The 21,685-nt window shown below is 42.8% G+C and overlaps 1 protein-coding gene across 4 annotated transcripts in view; it reads left to right on the top strand.

The window, feature by feature from the left end:
- Nucleotides 1–21,105, top strand: part of SATB1 (SATB homeobox 1) — a 314,329-nt gene extending 293,224 nt beyond the window's left edge. For all 4 annotated transcript variants that reach the window (XM_085630449.1, XM_085630451.1, XM_085630452.1 and 1 more), the window contains 2 exons: nucleotides 10,363–10,566; nucleotides 19,334–21,105. In XM_085630449.1, coding sequence (XP_085486575.1) covers nucleotides 10,363–10,566; nucleotides 19,334–19,882 — 753 coding nt within the window. In that variant the 3' untranslated portion in view covers nucleotides 19,883–21,105. The remainder of the gene's footprint in view (nucleotides 1–10,362; nucleotides 10,567–19,333) is intronic.
- The last annotated feature ends 580 nt before the right edge of the window (nucleotides 21,106–21,685 follow it).

The following is a 21,685-nucleotide window of genomic DNA, read 5'->3' as shown; positions in this document are numbered from 1 at the left end:
AAGGCTCTGGGAATTGATTTGCCCAGAATTATAGGCTGCTGAGCCAACTCCGAGTCTCAAACTTGGTTCTCTAGTTCGAAAGTTGGCAGCTCTGCCTGAAACACACATTCTCTCCAGTAGCGGCTCCTCGAGGGAGTGCTGCGGTGGGGTGGGGCGGGGGAGGGTAGTAAACTCCGGCATACGGCCGAACGGAGGTAAGTAAATAAATAAAACAAATTACATTTCACGTGCTGCATCTCCATTTGGCGATGCAGCACGCGCAATGTAATTTGTTTTATTTATTTATTTACTTACCTCCGTTCGGCCGTATGCCGGAGTTTACTACTCCCCACCCTGCCCATCCCCCGCCCCGCAGCACTCCCTCGAGGAGCCGCTACTGATTCTCTCCCACCCACTATGTTATCCAGTGCTTAATTTGAGCTGGTTGTTTCTGGTTTTCAGCATCACCACTTAATTGGCAACAGTCTGCCGCAAGGTTATGCTGTATGGCTGAATTAGAGATGGACCACAACAACAGTTGGTTATTAATTCAATATACATTCAAAATTACTATTACCTGCCGCCCAAGCCATTCTTATAGCTTTGGGGGCTTGTGATAGGCCAAATTGTCACACTTGTAGGAGTGTGATGGGTAGAAGTTGTGTTGTAACTATCCTTAGCAACATGTCAAGGGCAATGTGTGGTGCAAGCTTCTGTGGCCTCCTAACGAGAGCCCTGGCACTTATGTTTTTTTACACGCTAAGCACTGATGCTATTTGCAAGCTAGGGTTCATTTGTCTGCTCGTGCGATCATCCAAGCGCAAGTCTTAGAGCAGCGACACAGGACCTGCGTGTATTAACAAGCGATTGTATGTTTGTTTCTGTATGCTGTATTCGCGCCTGGTCTTGTACCCGCTTTACTTAAATTGTTCTTCAGTTTAAATGTGAATTCAAAACGTGGTACAAGTCAAAAGTATTTTTTCAGAGATGAAAAAATGGTTTTGCTTCGTCTGCTGTTGTTTTCCTGATTACTGTTGCAAGACTTTTGCAGATGCTGCCTGGTTTCCATAAGCACGCTGCCATATTTCTTTGGTGGCAGATGGATTTAAGACCTGTAGTTCTCGATAAATGTAGCTTTACAACACATAACTTTACAGGATTTGTGTTGTATATAGCAGGTTTGAACATATTATCCTCGAATTAATCTGCATGGCATTTTCAGCTTATCCAGGGCCACTGCCAATATTTTAAGTAATGGCGGGGATATTGTGGCGAGGAGCAGCCACGGGCATGATACTGAATAGACACAAAGGCTTTACAACAGAAGGTGTCAAATTAAACTCTGTCAGTTTGAGCGCCAGCAGCATCCTGGAAGTTCGACTCGTTTATTTTCGTGTGGTTTCTGTTTGTGTTTTGCATTGTAGCCTTTTGATATTCAGTGCAATGCTTCTGTCATTCTCTTCCCATGTTGTGCTATAAAATGCAACCTCCAGGCTGTTCCCACACACTTCCTTCCGAATGGATTGAGCTAACTATTGTGCGCTCTCCGAGGGCTGTGATTCAAGTGTTCAGATCCAAACTTGCGCTGCAGAAAAGCAGTCGGTTCAACTTTTACTAATTCCTGAATAAATACTTACCAACCACAGTGAGATGTATTTGAAAGACATGGACCCCTCCCTTAAGAATTTCGAATCGTTTGAATTACTTGCGTTGGCATTGCCATGTAGCACTTGCTGGCAGCATTTTGACATCTGGTAGCACTTTAAATGACACGTTATATTGATAAGCCGCTCATTTGTTCTCTGTAAGCCCTGGAAGAACTTAGGGCGAAGTCGGCTCAGCCAGGATCGAATCTCTCAGTCAGCACTAAAGCTGCGCTGGCCATTTGTAAGTTAGTGACTGTGTTCGCTCGACCATCATGAATGTCTCTATGGCACAGTATTGTTTTTTCCAGCTTAGGTCACAGGACGATACCCCGTTTACACTGTTCCTGCACTGTCTCACTGAGACATCTAACTCTGCTCTATCCTGTGAGGCTGGGATTGAGAATGTTCTGCGCCTGTGGCTGTGACACGAACCGAGTTAGGGTGGTTCCTGGCGGGGCATGCAGCTCATCACGGGCTAGTGCCCTGGCACCCCTCTTTTTCTGTTCTTCATTATAGGTGAATGCAAATCTGCTGGTTTCCCATTTCGATATATTCCATCGATGAGTGCGATAGCAAAGCACACCAAACAAGCATGGTCTGTATCGACTGTGGCTGTCTGCATCCCAAGTCCGGGTGGGGCAGTATCCGAGGATTCTGTTAACCAATCCCTCTTTTCAGTTCCCTCTTGCGGCAGCTGTATGCGGTGCAAATACGTGCAATAGTTCTTCTGAATGGAAAGCACATGCTAGAGACCATAAGAACCGCATTTCCCATCATTCTCTCTCCTTATTTATAATTCTAACACTCTGTTACTACTTTGTGGGCAGCATGTCAAACTCTGCCAAAAAAGCAATCTAGAGAGCTGAGAGATGCATGAATGTGCCTCCTATTTCTCCATCTTTTTGCCCTTGTCCCCGCTTATCATGCCCTGTCCTGGCAGGATAAGCACAGACAAGGGGGTGGACGGGACACACCCGCACACTCACAGCCATGCATTTAAACGCAAACACACACTCACAAACACATCCATTCACAACACTCATTACCAAACGTTCATACAAACACACACGCACCAAACATTAATTAAAAAAAACACACACACTTACCTGCAGCTCTGCCTTGGAGGTCCCAGGAGGCTTGGGATTGGTGCCTTCCCTCATTGGCTGAGAGAAGGCAGCAGTCCCAACATCACCACAGAGTGGTAAGGGGTCAGTGAGACTGCTGACCCCGCCCCCCCCCCCCCCACTCTGTGATGAACTGTCACTGATTGACACTCGACCCTGGGCGCTTCAGGGCTTAAAACCGAAGTATTCAGGTGCAAGGCAATCATTGCCGCCACCCCTTGTCGCTGAGCTGAGGAGGTCACGCCCACAGGAGCTGTGACTTCCTCAGCCCAGCAAAGTTCAGCCCAGGCAGCCAGGAGCCTGCACATTTAGAGCATGTCTGGCTCCTGGCTGCCTGAGCTGAAAATGAACAGTGTCTGTCAGGCTGGCCTTTTTTCAGCCTGACGGACACTGTTCATGAGGGGCAAAGGGTGTGGAGGCGTAACCACTCAGCCCCAATGGACGGCTGTGGCTGGTCCTGCGGCTTTATACCCATTGCTGTTGAATACAGCTGGCGACTCCTGGACAACCTTGTTAATTGCCTGTCAACTTCCAATTTGTGATCTGTAGCTGGTGGCTTACTGTGTGCTTCTACAAACGATTTTCCTCATCTGGCTTCCAGTCACTGTCTCGCATGTCTGCATTCAATCCTGTGTCTTGGTTTACAGGTGGGGGGCCCCAATGAGACCGGTGAGATCTCCAATCAGATAAACGTTATACACCAATAACCATCTAGCAGATTCTGCGAAAAAGGACCCAATGCAAGCCACCATCTTTGAGTTGGAGAATAAAATATTCTCTAGCCGTATTTATTACACCTCATAAACACAACAAACTTTTTAGTTTCCATATTAAGTTACAATATATAGAGAATATAATTAATCATGATTATCACAATTACATGAAATGTTCTAGCAAATACTCAAAAGGAGTCATGGTTGACCACCCCTCAGGCGCTTCAACTGATTCAATTTACTTGGACCTGGCATGAAACTCCACTTTTCCCTCTGTTAAGCTGTCCTCTACAAGGCACACTCTCCTGCCCCCTCAAGACAGGGAGCTTGGGCCAGCATAACAGCTCATCCATCAAAACAACCATGCCAGAACCAACTCAATTGAGGGTCCTGCCTAGCACCCATTGGGAGATCCGCCTTTGGAAAGCGGGCCATACCATGGTCCCTTGGCGCAACCACCATCCCTCAGTATCTCCAGGGCCATGTAATGGAGTTCTGTGTCCAGCTATGGGAAATCGCTGTTGCGGATTTCCTCAGCCTTCCAGTAGAGACCGTAGTGCCCCTGCCCTGATTTGAGCTAAAGGCTTAAAAAAATGATTCAATCTTGAATTCTTTTACACTTATATTCTTGATGCCAAGTTTGTCTACCTGTTTTATTACCAAACACGACTTCTCCCCTGTGACAAGCGATGATCAAAATGGCACGTCACCCAGTGGACTTAATACAAGGACGGGATTCTGGGGAAAAGAAGAACTCTGGTGCTGAACGGGCACGGGGGACATCGGCGATCCCCAGGAGCAGCTAGGTAACAAAGCAGTGATTGGTAGCCTTGCCCAATATTCAACCTGCCCGGCAGTCCCTGACGACGGCCCAGGCTTCTAGCTAATTCTGTGGTAACCAATGGTTGCTGACTGTAGGAGACTGTGACATTCAAAACGCAACACAGACACCATTGGCCACTACTCCATCCGGTTGGATCTGACCCGCATCCATCTCCCTGGCCTGCAAATTTGCACCTTGGGCCCCTTGTCCACAGGTGGGGGGAGCCACAGCAAAAACGGTCCGATTTCAAACCAGACATTATACACCCATAAACTTATAGCAGATACTGCGAAAAAGGACCCAATGCAAGCACCATTCTTGTATTTGATAATATACCATTCTTTTGCCGTATTTATTACACCTCATAGACATGTCTAATATTTTAGTTTTGATATGAAGTTACAATATGTAGAAAATATAATCTTGATTATCAAATGGACATAACTGATACATTACATTTTCTAGCAAATACTCAAAAGGCATCCTGGTTGACGATCTGTCAGGCCCTTGTGGCATCATCTATTTCAATTGACTTGGACTCAGACTGAAACCCCGTTGGTCCCTGCATAAGTTACTTGCCTTTTGCAAGGCAAACTCCCCTGCCCTCCTATGATAGAGGGAGACTAGGCTAGTATAACAGCTGGCCTCGCGAGCAACCATGTCAGAGCCAACCCAATACAAGGGTCCCCCTGGCACCTATTGGGAGATGGGCCTTGGCAACCAAGCCATTGCCTGGTCCCCTGGCACAGCCACCTTCTCCCAGTTTCCCCAGGGTCCTGTAATGGAGTACCCTGTCCAGCTATGGGCAATCACTGCAGCGGATGTCCTCAGCCTTCCAATAGAGACTGTAGTAGCCCTGCCCCAACTTGAGTTAATATTCTTCATGCCAAGACGCCTGACCAGTTCATTAAGGCCCTTAGAGTACTCCACCATGGTAACGGTAATTCCGGCAATAATTAAATCATCCCCAAAGTCTGTGAGTTACGAAATTGGCCACTTCTGCGGTAACGGGGCAGGTAAAAAAAACGTCATTCAAAGATGTAGGAGTAGGTGAGCTAGTGTGGCCAGGAGGGTCATTTTGTCATTTGTTCCTCATGAGAGAACATTGCAGTGTAGTGTGGTGAGAGAATCGATGCAAGGAGGTATAACATAATACTAATACGATGTCGGGAGTGGGTGAAACCCTTGCATCTCTGGTTCCTGTAAATGCTTTGGAACAATAACTGTGTTGAAAAGGCTGCCTTGGGAGAATCTGATACTGGGCTTGAAATATCTTATATTTATGAAGCAGGGATCTGTCCTTTGCCAAAGAAATCCAGCTTTATGAATGATTGTATCTAGATTCCAAAGCTTAGCTGTAAACCACGGGCATCAAGCCTTCGTGCACTTGGGTGGCTGTCAATACTTCCCACCCATGCGTTCTTCTTGCCCTCCATCAGGCACCAGCGGCAGGCCATCTGCAGCCAGTGATCCACGGGTAGCCATCTTTACTTCCTACAACTGAGCCGTCTTCCGCTGCACTAAAACACTTCCCATTGAATATGCGAGTTCCACATTTATTTTAGTTGATGTCGGATCTCTTGAGCAGCGTCTCAGCAGAAGAGGTTGCTATTTATAGGGGTATTGGGAAGAGTCATTGCCACTTGCAACAGAAATAATATGGCAGCCGATCTCTAGAGCAGAGGGCGCACAAGCAGTCCCAGGTATGGTAACACACCTTTTGGCATTCTGGTGCTGGTTAAAAAACCTGGTCGAAATGTTAGATGTTTACACCCACAATGCATTTGAAAAATCCAACCAATGACTGCAGGGTGCAGCCCAAGACTTGTAATATAACACTTGCAGGAGCCCCTCGTCTCGTTCTCGGTGTAACACAAGCACTTGCACTATTTGCTGCGTGTGGACTGTGTGAGGAGGAGACCTGATGAATATTTGTCGGCAGACACATTACTTTAACGATGAATGGTTCTAGTTTAGAATTATTGGTGTTTGTAAGTTTTGCAGTCTCAGGGACGTCTCTCCTGTCAGCAGAATTTAAAGGAACCACCACCTACATGCCTGAATGTACATCTATATTTTTTTAATGTCAAAATCTTCTGACCTGGGACGTGCTTCCTCCTCTAAAAAGGCACAAGGCACCCAACATCTGTGGGGACAGGAGATGTGCATCCTCAGTGCAGAGCCCCCCCCCTCCCGACACATTTCGGAGTAAATGAGAAACTCAAGTTTATGTTCCAGTAGCCAAACATCCTTCAACTCTCACGCTGATTAAATAGATCTCCACTGAGTTGTTTTTCTAATTATTCTTTTATCAGAGTTTACGCCATTAAATTAAGGAAGAGGTGAGTTGCTGTTTACTGGAGCTTTTTACCCTAATCAGCAATGATTAATAAAAAAACACTCTTTAATTAACGAAGCACACTTGCATCAATAAAAGCTCAATGTTTTGTGGCACCTCTGCGGGAAAGTGCCTGGAGTTAAGAGTTTGTGATCCTGATAACTAATAAAGTCACAGGAAAAGGAAGCCTGTTTTGTGTTCTTAACAGCATCAGCTTCAAGAGGAGCTGTCGAAGTCCACATATTAATAGAATCTTGTCTTCTCGTTCACTCCCACAAGGAATGTGAATATTCGCTCCTCTGCCGCACGCCTATGTCACTTTAGTGGGCCTGTGATGAAGTGTCATCTCCTAGTCTATGCTAATAGACATGTTCCTGTTGTATGCCTATACTCCCATGAAAACAGTTTAGTTAGAAACATTATTTTGCTAACTCTTCGTGCATGGCATAAGAAGCTTGCACAGCCGGAGCATCACTTTTTCTGACACTCTAGCGGCGCAAACCTCTCAACCATATCTATGAGTCCATGCAAAGCCCTCATAGATATAGAGTAAGGCAAGGCAGCGCTAGTCGCTGTGTTGCCTTACAGGGCGCCAGGGAGGCATTCCATGGGCGTTGTGGTGGGTTTTCCAGTCGCAACACCCATGGATTTTGATGCTGCCCAAATTTACTTAATCATGTGAACCTGGGGCAGCACCGAAACCTTATGCATCCCCAGATCAGGCGTAACGTGGAGAGAGATTTTGATTTCTCCTTGTTTTTTCCTCTTTCCATGTGTGCTGCAGAATAAAGAGGAACATGCCTCTCTGGATTGTTTTTGTGCAAGAAGGAGGTGGTTTTGAGAATAGCGCTCGTTGTACTCTAGTGTTGAGCGCCCTGGTGCACTTGGGCTCACCTCCTTGAAGCTCTCAACACTCAGGCCGCTTCCTCCTCGGATTCTTTCAGGTCCTTATTTGATGTGATCCAGACCTTCTCCCCATCACAGGCACCTGGCATCTCTCGCTCTCGTATGAAGGGGGTCAGATGAGTGCCATGCCCGAACCTTCATTGCTTCAGTAAATGGTGAGTCGTGCCTCGATCCTCCAATCACTTGCCCCACACCTAGTACACACCTCCAAGTTCACAGAGTAACTCGCCTTTCGAGCATGGACTTCTCAATATCCTGAATAAATGAATGAATACATTTCGAAATTATGAAGCTCACTGTCACTTACAATGGAGCAATTTGGGAAAAAGGGGGTGGTGATGGACAGAGTTTCTGAATGATGCAGAATACTCTTACCAAGTCAAGAGATCATGGTTTTAAACCATGATCTCTTGACTTGGTAAGAGTATTCTGCATCATTCAGAAACTCTGTCCATCACCACCCCCTTTTTCCCAAATCGATTTTATCCACACTCCGTGTGGGAGGGTATGCTCAGACGTGAGTCCCTTGCTCATTGCACCATCAGGATTCAGGCAAGCCGGGCCGACGAAGGCTGTGATGCCAGAAACCGGTCCCCGGAAGCTTGTTTCTTTCCCAGTATAAGAATTGGCTTGGTATTTTGGTTTGCCTTGTTCCCATCATGCACTGGGACAGGTACAGACTAATTTGCATGTAGCCAGGTTCTGAGCTGGGATGGTGCAGTGAGCTAAAAAACGGTGATGGATTAAAACCATGATCTCTTGACTTGGTAAGAGTATTCTGCATCATTCAGAAACTCTGTCCATCACCACCCCCTTTTTCCCAAATCGACTTACAATGGAGCATCCTGGCGCTAGGAGCTGATGGATCCTGGCTAGATAAAGGAGTGGCAGGGGGCATCAGGGGCCAGAAAGAGCCAGGTCTTTGAGCGATTTTTAAAAAGGGCTTCTAATTCAGTAAACCCCAAAGCGCCGGGAAGCGGGTTCCAGCCCTGAGGTCCTAGAACCAAGAAGGAATAAATGCCTCGGGTTTTTAGTCTGTAAAGAGGTGGCATAAGAAGATAAGTGTGGGAGGATCTCAGAGTTGTTGGCGGTGTGTCATGTGTGAATCTGGCACTCAGGTATTTAGGTCCAGTATAAGCATTTTAAAAAGGATCCTTATGGCTACCATATACTGCTTCCATGGGCCTGCCCTGTGGCATGTACTGAAGGGACTTAGCTAGAATGCCCATGTGGGTGGGTGAAGTGAGAGCTCTGCTCTTACGAAGGGAAAGAATCATTCTAAAATGTGAGACTGTAGACTGTTTTAATCAGAGTCCCGCCTGGTGAAGTTTAGAACCTCGCTCAGGAGCGGTAGGAAGAGATGAAAGAGCCCAGCCTTTGAAAGGCTTCCCTCGTCTAACATGGCATTCCAGGATTTCTCTATCGTTGGGCGCACACGAGGCGGCTCTATGAGCGTAGCAGCAGCGTTCAAAGCAGCCTTTACTCCGGATCAAAGAACAAACGCTGGGCAGGCTACCCAGAAAACATGCCCAGGAGCCAGCTCTCGCAGCCTCTGTGAAGGCAGGCTCTGCTTCATTATTCGGGCTATTCACATATTCCAAACAAGGATGTGCAGTTTGTTTGAAGGGATTTCTGTGTTGTGTTTTGTGATGAATGTTTTCTTTCAATTATTACCAGACGATGCACCGATTAATAGTGATAATTTGCATATGTGCGTGGTGTGAAACGGATGTGAAGCTCGCTAGAGATGTATGTTTTAATGCTATGATATTAAATTAAATGCTAAAGAACATAAATTGGAATGAACGCGCACAATATAGACGGAAAATGTATTGCACAATAATGATTGTGAAAAATGCCGGCCTCAAGAGTGGAGTTGTGTAATCATTCTCTCCCTTACAAATGAGGAATGTTAATGCTTCTATAACGATCGAGGACATCCAAGGGGTATAGATTTCTGTTTGTAACATCCATAGTTATTTCATTTTCTCTTTCTGAGCACGTTTCACCTTCTTTTCAGTTAGTTGTCATCGCTGGATTTTGGGTGTGAATTACGCACCCCCACATTTGCGATAGTGTGGGGGTCGCAAATCCAAGCAAGTTGCACATTTATTCCTCCTTTTTGCAAACAGAGCATTTGCGCCCTTTGCGCCAGCAATCTGCGCAAGGTGTACCATAAGCGAATCGCAGGAGCAACCTCCCACATTTTGGCTCTAAGCATAACTTCATTTTTGAGTTGCGGCCTAATTCTGATTGAGGCCCTAAAATATCCTAATTTTCAATTGGAATCATAGCCATTCCTGGTTTGTAGAAGCAAGTGCAAGGGGTTATTCAACAGCTTTTTCAGTAAATAATGTGCTTTTCCACTTCATTGTCATCCCTTCCACCACCTTCCTATTGGTTCTGCACTCTGCTCTCTTAAGATGACAGCTTTTTGTTCATCTGAAGTAGTTTCTTGTCCTTTATGAAATATATGCGTTTGTATTCAGCGCACTGGGTCTCATTGTATCAACCTTGGAAGGATGACATGCTGATTGGCCCTGAAGCAGAGCCCCTGAAATGTATGCATCAGTTCACTGTGCCATATGCCGCAACAGGAAATGTAAGGTAGAAAATGGGTTCCAGCTCAGAAACCAACATAAGCATAGGTTTATTACCATTAAAAAGCGTTACTAATTGAGACTGCCAGCCTTTCGCTTTGTGTGTGGTAAGTTCTGTTTGTGTGGGGCGAGAAAACCGCACTCTTTCTACTGCCCTGAGGTTTATGCAGATGACAGAGCACAGAATGATGCCTGTTCGATCCTTGCTCAATACTGTGATGGCTTCTTTACAGGGGTGGCTCTGTGAACTGCTGCGTTGGAAAGAAGACCCTTCTCCGGAAAACAGGACTCTGTGGGAGAACCTTTCCATGATCCGAAGGTTCCTCAGCCTCCCTCAGTCAGAGCGAGACTCCATCTATGAGCAAGAGAGCAACGGGATCCATCACCATGGCGACAGGCCTCCCCTCATGATCCATGTTCCAGCAGAACAGATCCAGGTGAGTGTACCTCAGCCAGTCACGGCCTCCTTTCAAGAGACCGCTCAACACTGGGCCACTGTACACGTCATTTGTTATGTTATGTTATTCCGTTTTATATAGCGCGGCTAATACCCGTGGGTGTCCTGGCGCTGTCATTCAGCCATGACTGAACAAATCAATGACGACAGCGCCCTCTTTAAGAGCCAGGTGTTATCCTCTTAAGGCAGGCGATGACGTTTCATTGGGCCAGGCGTACAAAGAGTAGGAACAGTGATTTCATCCGCATCGCTATTTGGACATCGCTATTCCTTATGTGTAAATCTTTTTGTTTCATACTTACGATTCTTAGTGGGTCTCAAATAGACCTCCCTCATGAATATTAATGAGGTAGGTCGCAGTTTGCGACCCATGAGGAATCACAGCCATCACAGGGATGGCGGCCTGCTTAGGTCAACAGACCACCATGTCTGTGAGTGCTTTTAAATGAAGAATTTTTTTTTAATGAAGCCTTTTTTCCTAGGAAAACGGAACGCGTTTACAAAGAAAAAAATGAAACTTTGCAGTTTCATTTTCTAAGAGTAGCCAGTAGTCCGTGGGACCACTGCCTGCTCTTAAAAAATATTTGTTTTCCATTCACAAAGTGGAAAGGGTCCCCTGGGCATCCCTTCCCATTTGAGAATGAGTTACCACCTCCTTCATGGAGTGGGTAAAATATGTATGGTTTTCAACCGTAATTCAGTCCCAAACATTCATACATTCCATTGAGTTTCGGTATTTTGAAGGCACTCCCTAAACAAGCCCCTTCCAAATGTCAAACTGAAAACACAAATTGCTATTCGGTAACGTATTAGTGAATCGCAATTTGTGTTTTGTACATATGTAAAAGGGGTTTTTGAGGTCGCAAACGGCCAAACAGGACGTTTCCGATAGCAAAAATGCTTCATTCATGTGACCCTTAGTGTTAGAAACTCATTGAGAAGTTGGCTTTAGCAGGACATCCAGGAGGTTGGCGGATGTCTTCTGTCTGTTCCCCGGCTCATGTTTCTGATGGCAGAGCAACACCAGACAGCAGAGCTGGCCGTGTCTGCGCTATCTGAAACCCAGCCCTTCAGAAGCGAGAAAGCATATAGGTTGGTGGACAGAGTAACTCACAATTTCCGGAGGATGCCCTTTGCTGCCCACCTCTAGATGAGCCCCTTAATCTGTTGCGGGCGTATAACTATATGACTGGTCGCATTGTTGTCCCCCTAGTAACACCTACCCATATTAACCTCAAAACAAGTACCCAAAAATGTAGAATAGGATAATATTTCTTACAGACAAGTATTTAACTACTTTTCAGGTTAGCTAAAGTTACATGAAGCACGATTTTCTCTCTTCTCACATACCCTTACCTATGAGTAAGCAGGTGAGCAGTGCCAGGTTTGTTGCAACACGACATCACCACATGGCAGGATCTCAAACATCTCACTCAACTCTTCCCACATGCATCATACTACTGCCTCCCATTTGTACATGCAAGTCTGTCTGTATTCACTCTGAACAGTTAAGAGTGCCACAGTGCTACACTAGGGACAGATGCACACTGTATAAGTGACAAATAAGATAACTCCAGTAACTTCTGCTTGCATCAGTTTTTCATGAATTACTACCGTGAAAATAGACAGAGCGTTTAAAAGAAAAAAAATAAGTGAAAACGTGCTGTTATGTCCACTCTCTTCCGTCCAACCTGTTATCCCATATGGTTAGGTTTCGAATGCATGCCATAGAACTAAAAACAAGACCCATGCACATAATAATAAATAAACAACAGCTTGTATTTTATGTAGCACCTCTTAGCACACTTCTGCCGTTTGAAGTACTCTAATTAACCAATGTTACTAATGCCCAGCTTAGGATACACAGATACAGATTTTGGTAGGCTAGAATGCTGAGTATGACATGCCGAGATGTAAGCTTGTGACGTGTACATTACTGATTATGGCAGCAGTTGGCACACCACTATCTGAGCCGTATCACTAGCATGCGCCTGCCCATCTCTGAAATGATACGCCTGCTCCACACTTGATATCTACTGGGTTAATGTTTAAAATAATTCCATGGTTTATTTTTATTCCTTGCTTCTGCTCCACACCCAGCCAAACTTCATGGTTTTGTGTGGAATCCAAATCAATCACTCTTTGTTTCTAGAGGCTCCTAAGACTTGTGACCTGATTATGTCAACCATTATGAGGTCAGCAAAGGTTTCACAGAGGTGCAGATGGACCCTTTCCAGTTCTTTTTTCCAGAGGGTCTTACCATTCCAAAGCAATCCAGAGGAAATTGAAAGCCTAGGTCAAAGAATAGAGTTCCATATATTAGCAGTGGTGAGGGACAATGGTCTTTCATCAGAAGTGACAGGTCTGGGTATAGATATGGAACAAAGAGACAGTTGAGCTGACATTTGAACCCTAGGAGGTTCGTGCCAAGTGGGTTTAGAGGCCAAGAAGTGAGGGCAACCTTGGTAAACCGCTCTATCTACGGTGATCATTACCTTAAAAATGACCCTGTTGTGTATTGCAAGCCGATGTAGATGCATAAAAACTGACGAGATATGCTCTGATCATCAGAGTCTTCTGTTGAATAGTGACTGCAGTTTGAATAAGTTGCAGGCATCTAGAGATATTCTCAGGGGCTGCGAGGTAAGTAGCTTTACCACAATCCAGTCTGGATTGGACTAGAGTGTTAACCATTGTAACATGGAGATGTTTAGCAATGAATGGGAAGACGGATCGTACAATCTTCAGGTAGAAGAGATACTTTGGCTGCCAACCTCTCTGGAGCCAAGTTAGTCACGGTAGATGTCCAGATTGTGCATAAAAGATGGAAGGAGAGCCCATGATAGAAGATCACTTGAGTTCTTCCAGACCACAGGATCTAATGAGGACATACATATGCGTCTCATCTTACCACAGCTTCAGGCTCTTGAAGTTAGCAAGGAAGAACAGCAGACGATAGGTGTTTTTATTTTTGATAAGGAAAGGAGTGGTCTCAAATTCTTCACAAATCTCAGTGCTCCACCTAGCCCGACTTAGGGATCTATTCAAAAAACAAAAGGGAAAGTACAGGTTTAGATTTAGACTTGTTCTAAATGAACATAAGTTTTTTTTTTTTAATTCTCCAACATTCCTCATAGTGTGGCTGGTTTCCAGGCATACAATGGGGCTTTCCAGCTGGATCCTATTCTTGCTGTTCATAGTTCAACATAACATACAAATCCCTAGTGCGGGAAGTGAGCCTCCTATATGCATGTTTTTCTCTCCACATTGAAAACCTTTTCTTCTCATGGAGAAATTGCTTCCCCTGATGATCCGCGCCCCTTCCCATCCTGAGTAGTGAATTAGGTGAGTTAGTATATCTCTGACTATTTCCTGGATGGAAAGGGGACGTATCAGAACTTGGGAATGCTTTCCTTTAGGGCCTGATTAGATATGGCGGACCTGTTACTCCGTCACAATGGTGATGGATATCCCGTCCGCTGAAATCTAAATCTCATAGGATATAATAGGATTTATATTTCAGTGGACTGGATTTCTGTCCCCGTTGTGAAGGAGTAACCCATCCGCCAACATCTAAATCAGGCCCATAGTCTCGAAGGCAGCCCACGTCTTGGGATGCCCATTCCCACCTGCACTCGTCCACAGCAGTATATGCATTTGCATCTGTCAGGAGTCCTTTGAAGTAAATTCCTGGCAAATGTAAAAAGATGTGTTTTTGGCAGTAAGCTGATGTTTACCTGCCAAAAAGCCCTTTGTGAATAGGCGCCATACGTTTTATTGTTCCAGATTAATTTTTGAGAAACTGCAAGAGGGGAATGCATGAGGACTGATTAGGCTGAACCAAATTGCTTTCATGGGGTATAATGTAAGTAGTAAATTTGTGACAAAGTCTGTTTGAAGTAGCACCATAAAAGTAGCTGGGAAAGTAGGTGATCACAGCTTTCAACAGTTTGACCAGCTGTAGTGAAGGCTTCTTGTGTGTGCTGCCTATTCCCACCCTCTACCTCCATCCGCTATGTTTTAGCCACTTCTATTATCCAATGAACATTTAGGGATTATTTACCAAAACTATTAGGTAGAGCCTAAAACATTTATTTCACTGGATTCTTGGCAAGACCGGAACACAAGCTACAAAAGGCATATGTTTGCAGCACGTGTTTGTTGTAGATCACATGCTGTACATTGTCCTCCCTTCTAGTGTTGGACTGATATTACAAGTTGTGCTCTTCAAGACTTCATTTTCAAGGATTACTCGTGATCACTTAGCCAAATCCCTAATATGTCAGCATGCAGGCTTCACTTAGGATTTTTTTCAACCATCTGGTTCAGAACAAAAATTTGGTGCCCCGTCTTTGAAGCGACAAGAAAACATGTTTTGTTTTCAACTTGGCAACAAAGAGTGGACAATTCTGAAGATTATCAACAGCTTCTGCAGCGCATCAGACTCTGCTTTGGCTACAAAAAAAATCAAAACCATGCACCGGTAACTGCTGCATCCACAAGAACTCATACTCGCCGTCCAAGTTAAGAATGATTTATTGGCCATGAGTTGGATGGAAACTAGGCCATTTCGATTTTGTCCTTAATGACACACAAACTTGGCACAACCCAACCAGCATCAGGTAGGTAATCTGTGCTTGAAAGTTTTGGGCCTTGAGTAGTTCAAGTGTAAATGCACTGTCTCTAGAGGTCATCATCATAAGTGGGTTTACTGCGCAACCACGGAGTCGAAAGGTCTGCATGAAGATAGCTTCCGGGTGAATGGGGACAAGGACTCCTGAAGTTCTTCAAGGGTAACAAACTTGAAGGATATCACAGTGGATTTCTCTTCCCTATTAATGTAGATTTAATCAGTGGGCCCTCTCTTGTAGGATGTGTTCTCCATAGCGGGAATACATCTTCATAAAAAGTCAGTCTGTCCTGTACTGCACAACAGCACTGGGCTGCGGGATTGTAGACCCAGTCAGCATTAACATAGAATAGGAATCCAAGTGATATCCTTTTTGTAACTTTACATTTATTGTTATGTAGAGATGGACAGTTTGTAGGTAGCCTTTCCTGACAGTACACCATTAAAGGACTTGCCAGCAAACCTAATTTAGAAGACCGTTGAGCTAATCGTATGATAGTCAGTTTTGCTCTCTGGCAAGCTGTCCTCTTTAAACAGTCTGTAATGCCATGACCTGGTCTTCACGCCACTTCTTTCCAAAATAGTATTGACTAGTCTTGGAAAGAGAGCACAATACTAAATATATTGTAGAGCACTGCTGAGCACCTTTTTACTGAGAGGTTTGATGAATCCTTTACTCTTCTCCTGTAGATTGATATGGGTTGGGTTTAACTAAGGAATCTACAGAAGCTGGTATCAATTAATGGAGCAAGTTCTTTGTGTAACATTTTTTTTCTGATAAATACAAATCTCCCACAGTTTCCTTAAACCCTTCCAATTAGCCTGGTCTCCATCCTTTATGTCCTCTGTTGGAGCTCAGAAAACCTAGGATGGAAATTACCTCAACAGTGCTTGTACACCATATACAAGGCCTACTATTCCAATAATGTTACATGGTGTTGTAAAGATTCAAATGGACCCTTCCTAGCCCTGGCAACTAGAACCGGCAGAAACATTTCCAGTTCGATTCTGCTGCCTTGGTAAGAAGTTCATCTAAGGAATCTGCAGAAAGAAAAGGTTACAACCTTGTAGTCCTACTTCTGCATTGTAGGACTCTTCATTGAAGTCATAAACGCTTGAATAATCCCTGCTGCGTGTGCACATCTCGTAACACTTTTTTCAATACTTTTCTTCCATGGAAATAGCATTATAGAACGTCTTTGTCCATGATTTCATTTACACATCTGTGGAATGGAAGCCTAAATGAGGCCTCATTTATTCATGACTGTTCAAAATAACTCTGCAGACTTTCCAAATAGAACTGCATTGCAGCACTCAAATGCTGAGAAACTCAATAGTCCAGCACTACACATGGCCAACTACTGTACCTCAACACCCTCCCATAGAAAATAATGGAGGGAGGCACTTACCACAGAAGTTTAGTTTCTACAAAAGTACGCTTTTTTAATAGCACTTTGTAGTACATTTTGTACTACTACAGTAGTACTTCAAAACATACTACAAAGTGCAGTTTGTAAATCAAGCTCCCAGTATTATTGCAGCCAGGGAGGAGAGGGGGTTCATTTATGACTTCAATGTAGCGTGCTACACGCCGAAAAAGCGCTTCAACGCCTCGTCATGGGCAGTAAGCGCTATATAATTGCAATTACAATACAATACAATACAATGGACATTTCTATGATGCAGAAGCAAGACTCCAGGTACGTAATCTTTTCTTCTGCACAATGGGATCTTCATTGATAGTCATAAATGTTTGAATAGAGTCCTGCAATACTTAAGACACTCCTGTATGCAGAAATCAAATTTAATGTATAGCCTCCCTAACACGTTTCGCCCATAGCCTTGGTAACAGTTTGAGAGGGAAGCATTTTCATGTGCTCGTAATAAACAGTGAAAATTGACTCATGAGAAAATCAGGTAACACACAAAGTTACAGAGAATAGTCGCCATATTGGAACATTTAAAAAATCATGTAAACACATTACATTTAATCAAAATGAAACTCTATAATCCCAGGCCATAGCACCCCTCTGTACGATTAAGGATATCATGAATAGCATGCTCAGCTGGCTCGTACTGCACGGTCTAAACATGTTTCAATCTAAGTGTAAATGACCAAGCGCTGTCATAACGGTCAAATAATCAAAACAAGAAAGAAAAGTTAAAGAAGTTCTGCTTTACATACGGTGGCATGTTCAAATTGTAATCTTGGTGTCAACATAGTAATAACTAGCCACAGGGTCATAATGTATCCTCAGACAGTTGCAGGTATTGTAAAGTGTCCAATAATAAGTGACACGTGTACTGCTTGGTTTATTCTCAGTAAGCGCACTAAAAGTGTGGATACCTGGGTGAAAAAAAAAGATACAAAATTGTGACTAAAATAATCTCAACATAGTACAGCACTCAAACAGTCAGAAGGAAAGAACTAAGATTATCATGTAACACATCATCTCAATCCAAAATTCACTGACATTTGTTTGCTGAATATCAGACCAAGGGGTGTCACTGTGTCAAAAGGAAGAATGTACTTACAATCTAGAACACAATTTATGCTCCCTGTTGCCGCCCCTGATGGCATCAATCACCACAAATCTAAATCGTTTTTAATTGGAAAGTGTGTCTCATTGAATTGTCGTGCCTCCGGGTATTATTTGTCAGTGTGTGTGTATGTATATATATACATATATATACATATATATATATATATATATATATATATATATATATATATATATATATATATTAGATGTATACATTGAGCTGAGAAACAACAAGAAAGCAGCATTATTTAAAAAGAGCCCTAGAGTTTCCTGTCCTGCTTTGCCTCTGTTTGGTATCAAGCTCTAGACAGTAGTGCCTTGTGAATGTATAGACAGATTTCAGAGCTGCGGTTCTACAAATGTCTGCAATAGTTACATTTCTTATCCATCCTATTGTAGCCACCTTCCTCTTGAGGAGTGAAGTCCTGGTAATGACTTGTTTGAAAGCTGGTAACTTATAATCTCTTTGTCCAGATAAAATCCATCGCCGATCCCTCTCAATATCTAACAAGTGGAGAGCCCTCTCGGCTGGTATAGAGGAGTTAGGGCAGAAAGTTGACACGGCAATAGTCTGATTGATGCAGAAATCAAACAGGACTGGGTAAGAATGAAGGATGACTTCTTAAAACAACCCTTTTTGAATGAAAAACAGTAAATGGTTCTGTTGCTAATAAAGCTTGTAACTCACAGACTCTTCTAGCTGATGGGGCAGCGGTTAAAAGGGCAGCTTTCCATGAGTGTTGCTGCAGTGTTGCTATGAATAGGCTTGGAAGGAGAGCTTGTGAATTTCGGAATTATCAGGTTCAGCTCCCATGGAGGAGATGGCTTTTTCACTGAGGAAAAAACTTGAAGTTCATCCAGAAATTCTTAATGACTGCAATCTTGAAAAATTAAACTGCCCGTGACAGCTTTGTATATGCCATGATAGTAGCCAGGTTGACTTTTATAGATGAGATTTATAACTATGATTATGATAAATAAATCAACTAAGGTAGCAGTGCTTCTTCTTGTAACTAAATAGGATCGTGGCCCTTATTGTTGCACCATATTCAGAATTTATTCCATTTAGTGCATAGCATAATTTTGTCGATGGACATTTTTCTCCTTTAAGTTTTCTTGAGGAAGATTTAGATGCCCGTACTGCTTGACAGGAGCCATGTAGCCAAATTCAAGGTCTGCAGACTCTGGTGATGGACTTGGCCTTTAAGCCTTGTCAGTAAATCTGGTTTGCAAGGGAGTCAGTCTCCTGTGGAAAACGAGTGACAGATTTAGATGGTCTGGGTACCACCACTGCCCCGGGCAGTCAAGAGCTATCAGTGATGCCCCTACAATGCAGAACATCTGCATACATCACAAAGTTACCAAAAGTAAGTAACCTGTATTGTCATTAATTCTTCTAACAAAAAAAGTCACTGTTAGCTGTACTGCAATCTGAGAAACGATGCACCATGCATTGTAGCTGTCATTAGAATAACTAATTGTAGTGTGATTGTACATGCCTATAAATTTAAAAAGCCTTGTACTTAGAGAAGAGGACACACTTCGAAGCCAATCTGTTTGATTTTTCATTACAGCAGCAGCAACATCATCAGCAGCAACATCATCAGCAGCAACAACAGCAGCAGCAGCAGCAGCAGCAACAACAACAGCATCAGCAGCATCACCAGCAGCAACCACAGCAGCAACAATCAGGCCCAAGACTACCCCCAAGGCAACCTACAACAGCATCGCCAGCTGAATCAGAGGATGAGAATCGCCAGAAACCTCGTCCCCGAACAAAGATTTCTGTGGAAGCCCTAGGAATACTCCAGAGTTTCATACAAGATGTTGGTCTGTACCCAGATGAAGAATCTATCCATACTCTCTCTGCTCAACTTGACTTACCCAAATACACAATCATCAAGTTCTTTCAGAACCAGCGATACTATGTTAAGCACCATGGGAAATTGAAAGACAATTCAGGCTTGGAGGTGGACGTTGCAGAGTACAAAGAGGAGGAGTTGCTGAAGGACCTGGAATTAAGTGCCCAAGACAAATGTACTAATTCACTTTTTTCAGTAAAACTCGAGGATGAATTAACAAGAGAAGGCAGCAAAGAGATTACTGCTAATTTGGAAGGGTAATTCAAAAGTATTATTACACATTTATTTAAAATCCTCCACTGGTGTTACTTACAAATAAGAGTCCATCCTATGCACTGTCAGTAATCTTTTATACTTGGTTTGGCCAATGAATCTTGAGAAACTTGCACACTAAAATGTGTGATAAGAAGTGAAAACACAGACTTGCACTAAATGTTCCAACCTATTTATGAACTCATGTCCTGCGCTGGACGAAGCATTTGGGATGGATTGATGTTACTGTGTGCTCACTGGAAAAGCCATGGCATACACAAAAAGCATGCTTTTGTTCCAGTGAATTTAATTCTACAACCACAAAGAAGCATTACAAATAATGTGATTTTCCTTTTTTATTTGTATTGTTACCTGAACACTCCACACCTGATTGTTGGAAGCTCACGAAAATATAAAGTAAAGTCTGTTACTTTTGCTCTGTCATACGTTACAGAACAATTATAGACTGTGGAATTAAGTTATAACAGATGACATGCCAACAAATGCCTTGTATGATATGGCACTGCCGTAATTTCGGTTTGTTTTTAGCTTTCTTTTGGAAAACAAAGTCACTGTAAACTTTATTTCACTTTCATTGTTAGATAGTGGGTTTTTAGAAAAATGAAATGGAATTGTTCAACACAGTTTTGTTCATATATTTATTTATTTTGACCTCCTGCATCATCATGTTGTAATTATTTTTGGAGGTGGTTTTTTGTTTCAAGTAATATTTTGCTTCTCATTGTTCTAAAAGTTTTTTTTTATATTTATAAATGTATTTTGATGGGCAGTAAAAACAAAGTGTCTTAAAAGTTTTAAATAGAGAAAATGTGCTTTACAGAGTTGCCTATAAAAAGTGCTCTATGTTATCAAAGCAATTCATACTGTCAGCTTCACTCCTATTGTTGTATGCAATTTTTACTATCATGCAAATAAGCTTAGGTAAATAAAACAAATAGATCACCTTAGAAACTTATGCAATTAATGTGAAACTAATTGATGTTTGCAATGTGTCTTCCTTTGGTTTACAATCAATTTGAAAGCTAACATCTGTATAAATTTTCTGTACAAAGGTGCGTTTTCTTTTTTATGAGTTTCTTGCTATGAAAACACCAGTTATTTTTTACGACTGGTTGTTTCTATAAGTGTTTCACAATTTTCTTTACACAGAAGATGTTCTGACTAGGAGTGGGTATTGACTGTAATTACACAATTAAATTGTTTGTATGGTATGATTAGGCAAAGTGTTGTCTTTTTTATACATCTTTTAAAAGTATTTCAAAAATAATGTTTCAATATTTCAGATGGAAATATTTCTGTATATTTTCACTCTACCTGATAGTACATGTTACTCTATACTTTAACTTCGCTAAGTAACCTATAAGAAAGGTTGTGGTTAAATCTATTGACATTTGTGTACCTTCTATGGAGAGAAAGAAAGAATGAAAGACAAATACAAGTTATGATTGATACTGTGCATGTGTAAGGCAGCTTTGATAGAACTTGAGCGGAACTACTGGCTAAAAAGTAGAAGTTATTTCCTTCATAGATCACATAAAGATCCGCTAGACACTTTAGAGGTTTCCTCTTTCTGCAGTTTAAAAAAGTTATAATTTGAAGAATAAAACTGTATGCACTCATGTACATATAAGAAATACCATATGAGATGAAACTGCTGTACCTTACTTTCTTTGGTTAAACATGATTTAATGCCAACATAAATATTTTAGTGCAATGTAACTTTGCCTTGCAAATTAGTCAATTTTTAGTTCTCAGCCACAGACAGCTTTACCTTTTGGTTTGCCAGACTTA

The sequence above is a fragment of the Triturus cristatus genome, chromosome 10 (assembly GCF_964204655.1).
Source record: "Triturus cristatus chromosome 10, aTriCri1.1, whole genome shotgun sequence".
In the NCBI taxonomy this organism is placed as follows: Eukaryota; Metazoa; Chordata; class Amphibia; order Caudata; family Salamandridae; genus Triturus; species Triturus cristatus.
This window is presented reverse-complemented; position numbering and strand designations above follow the sequence as displayed.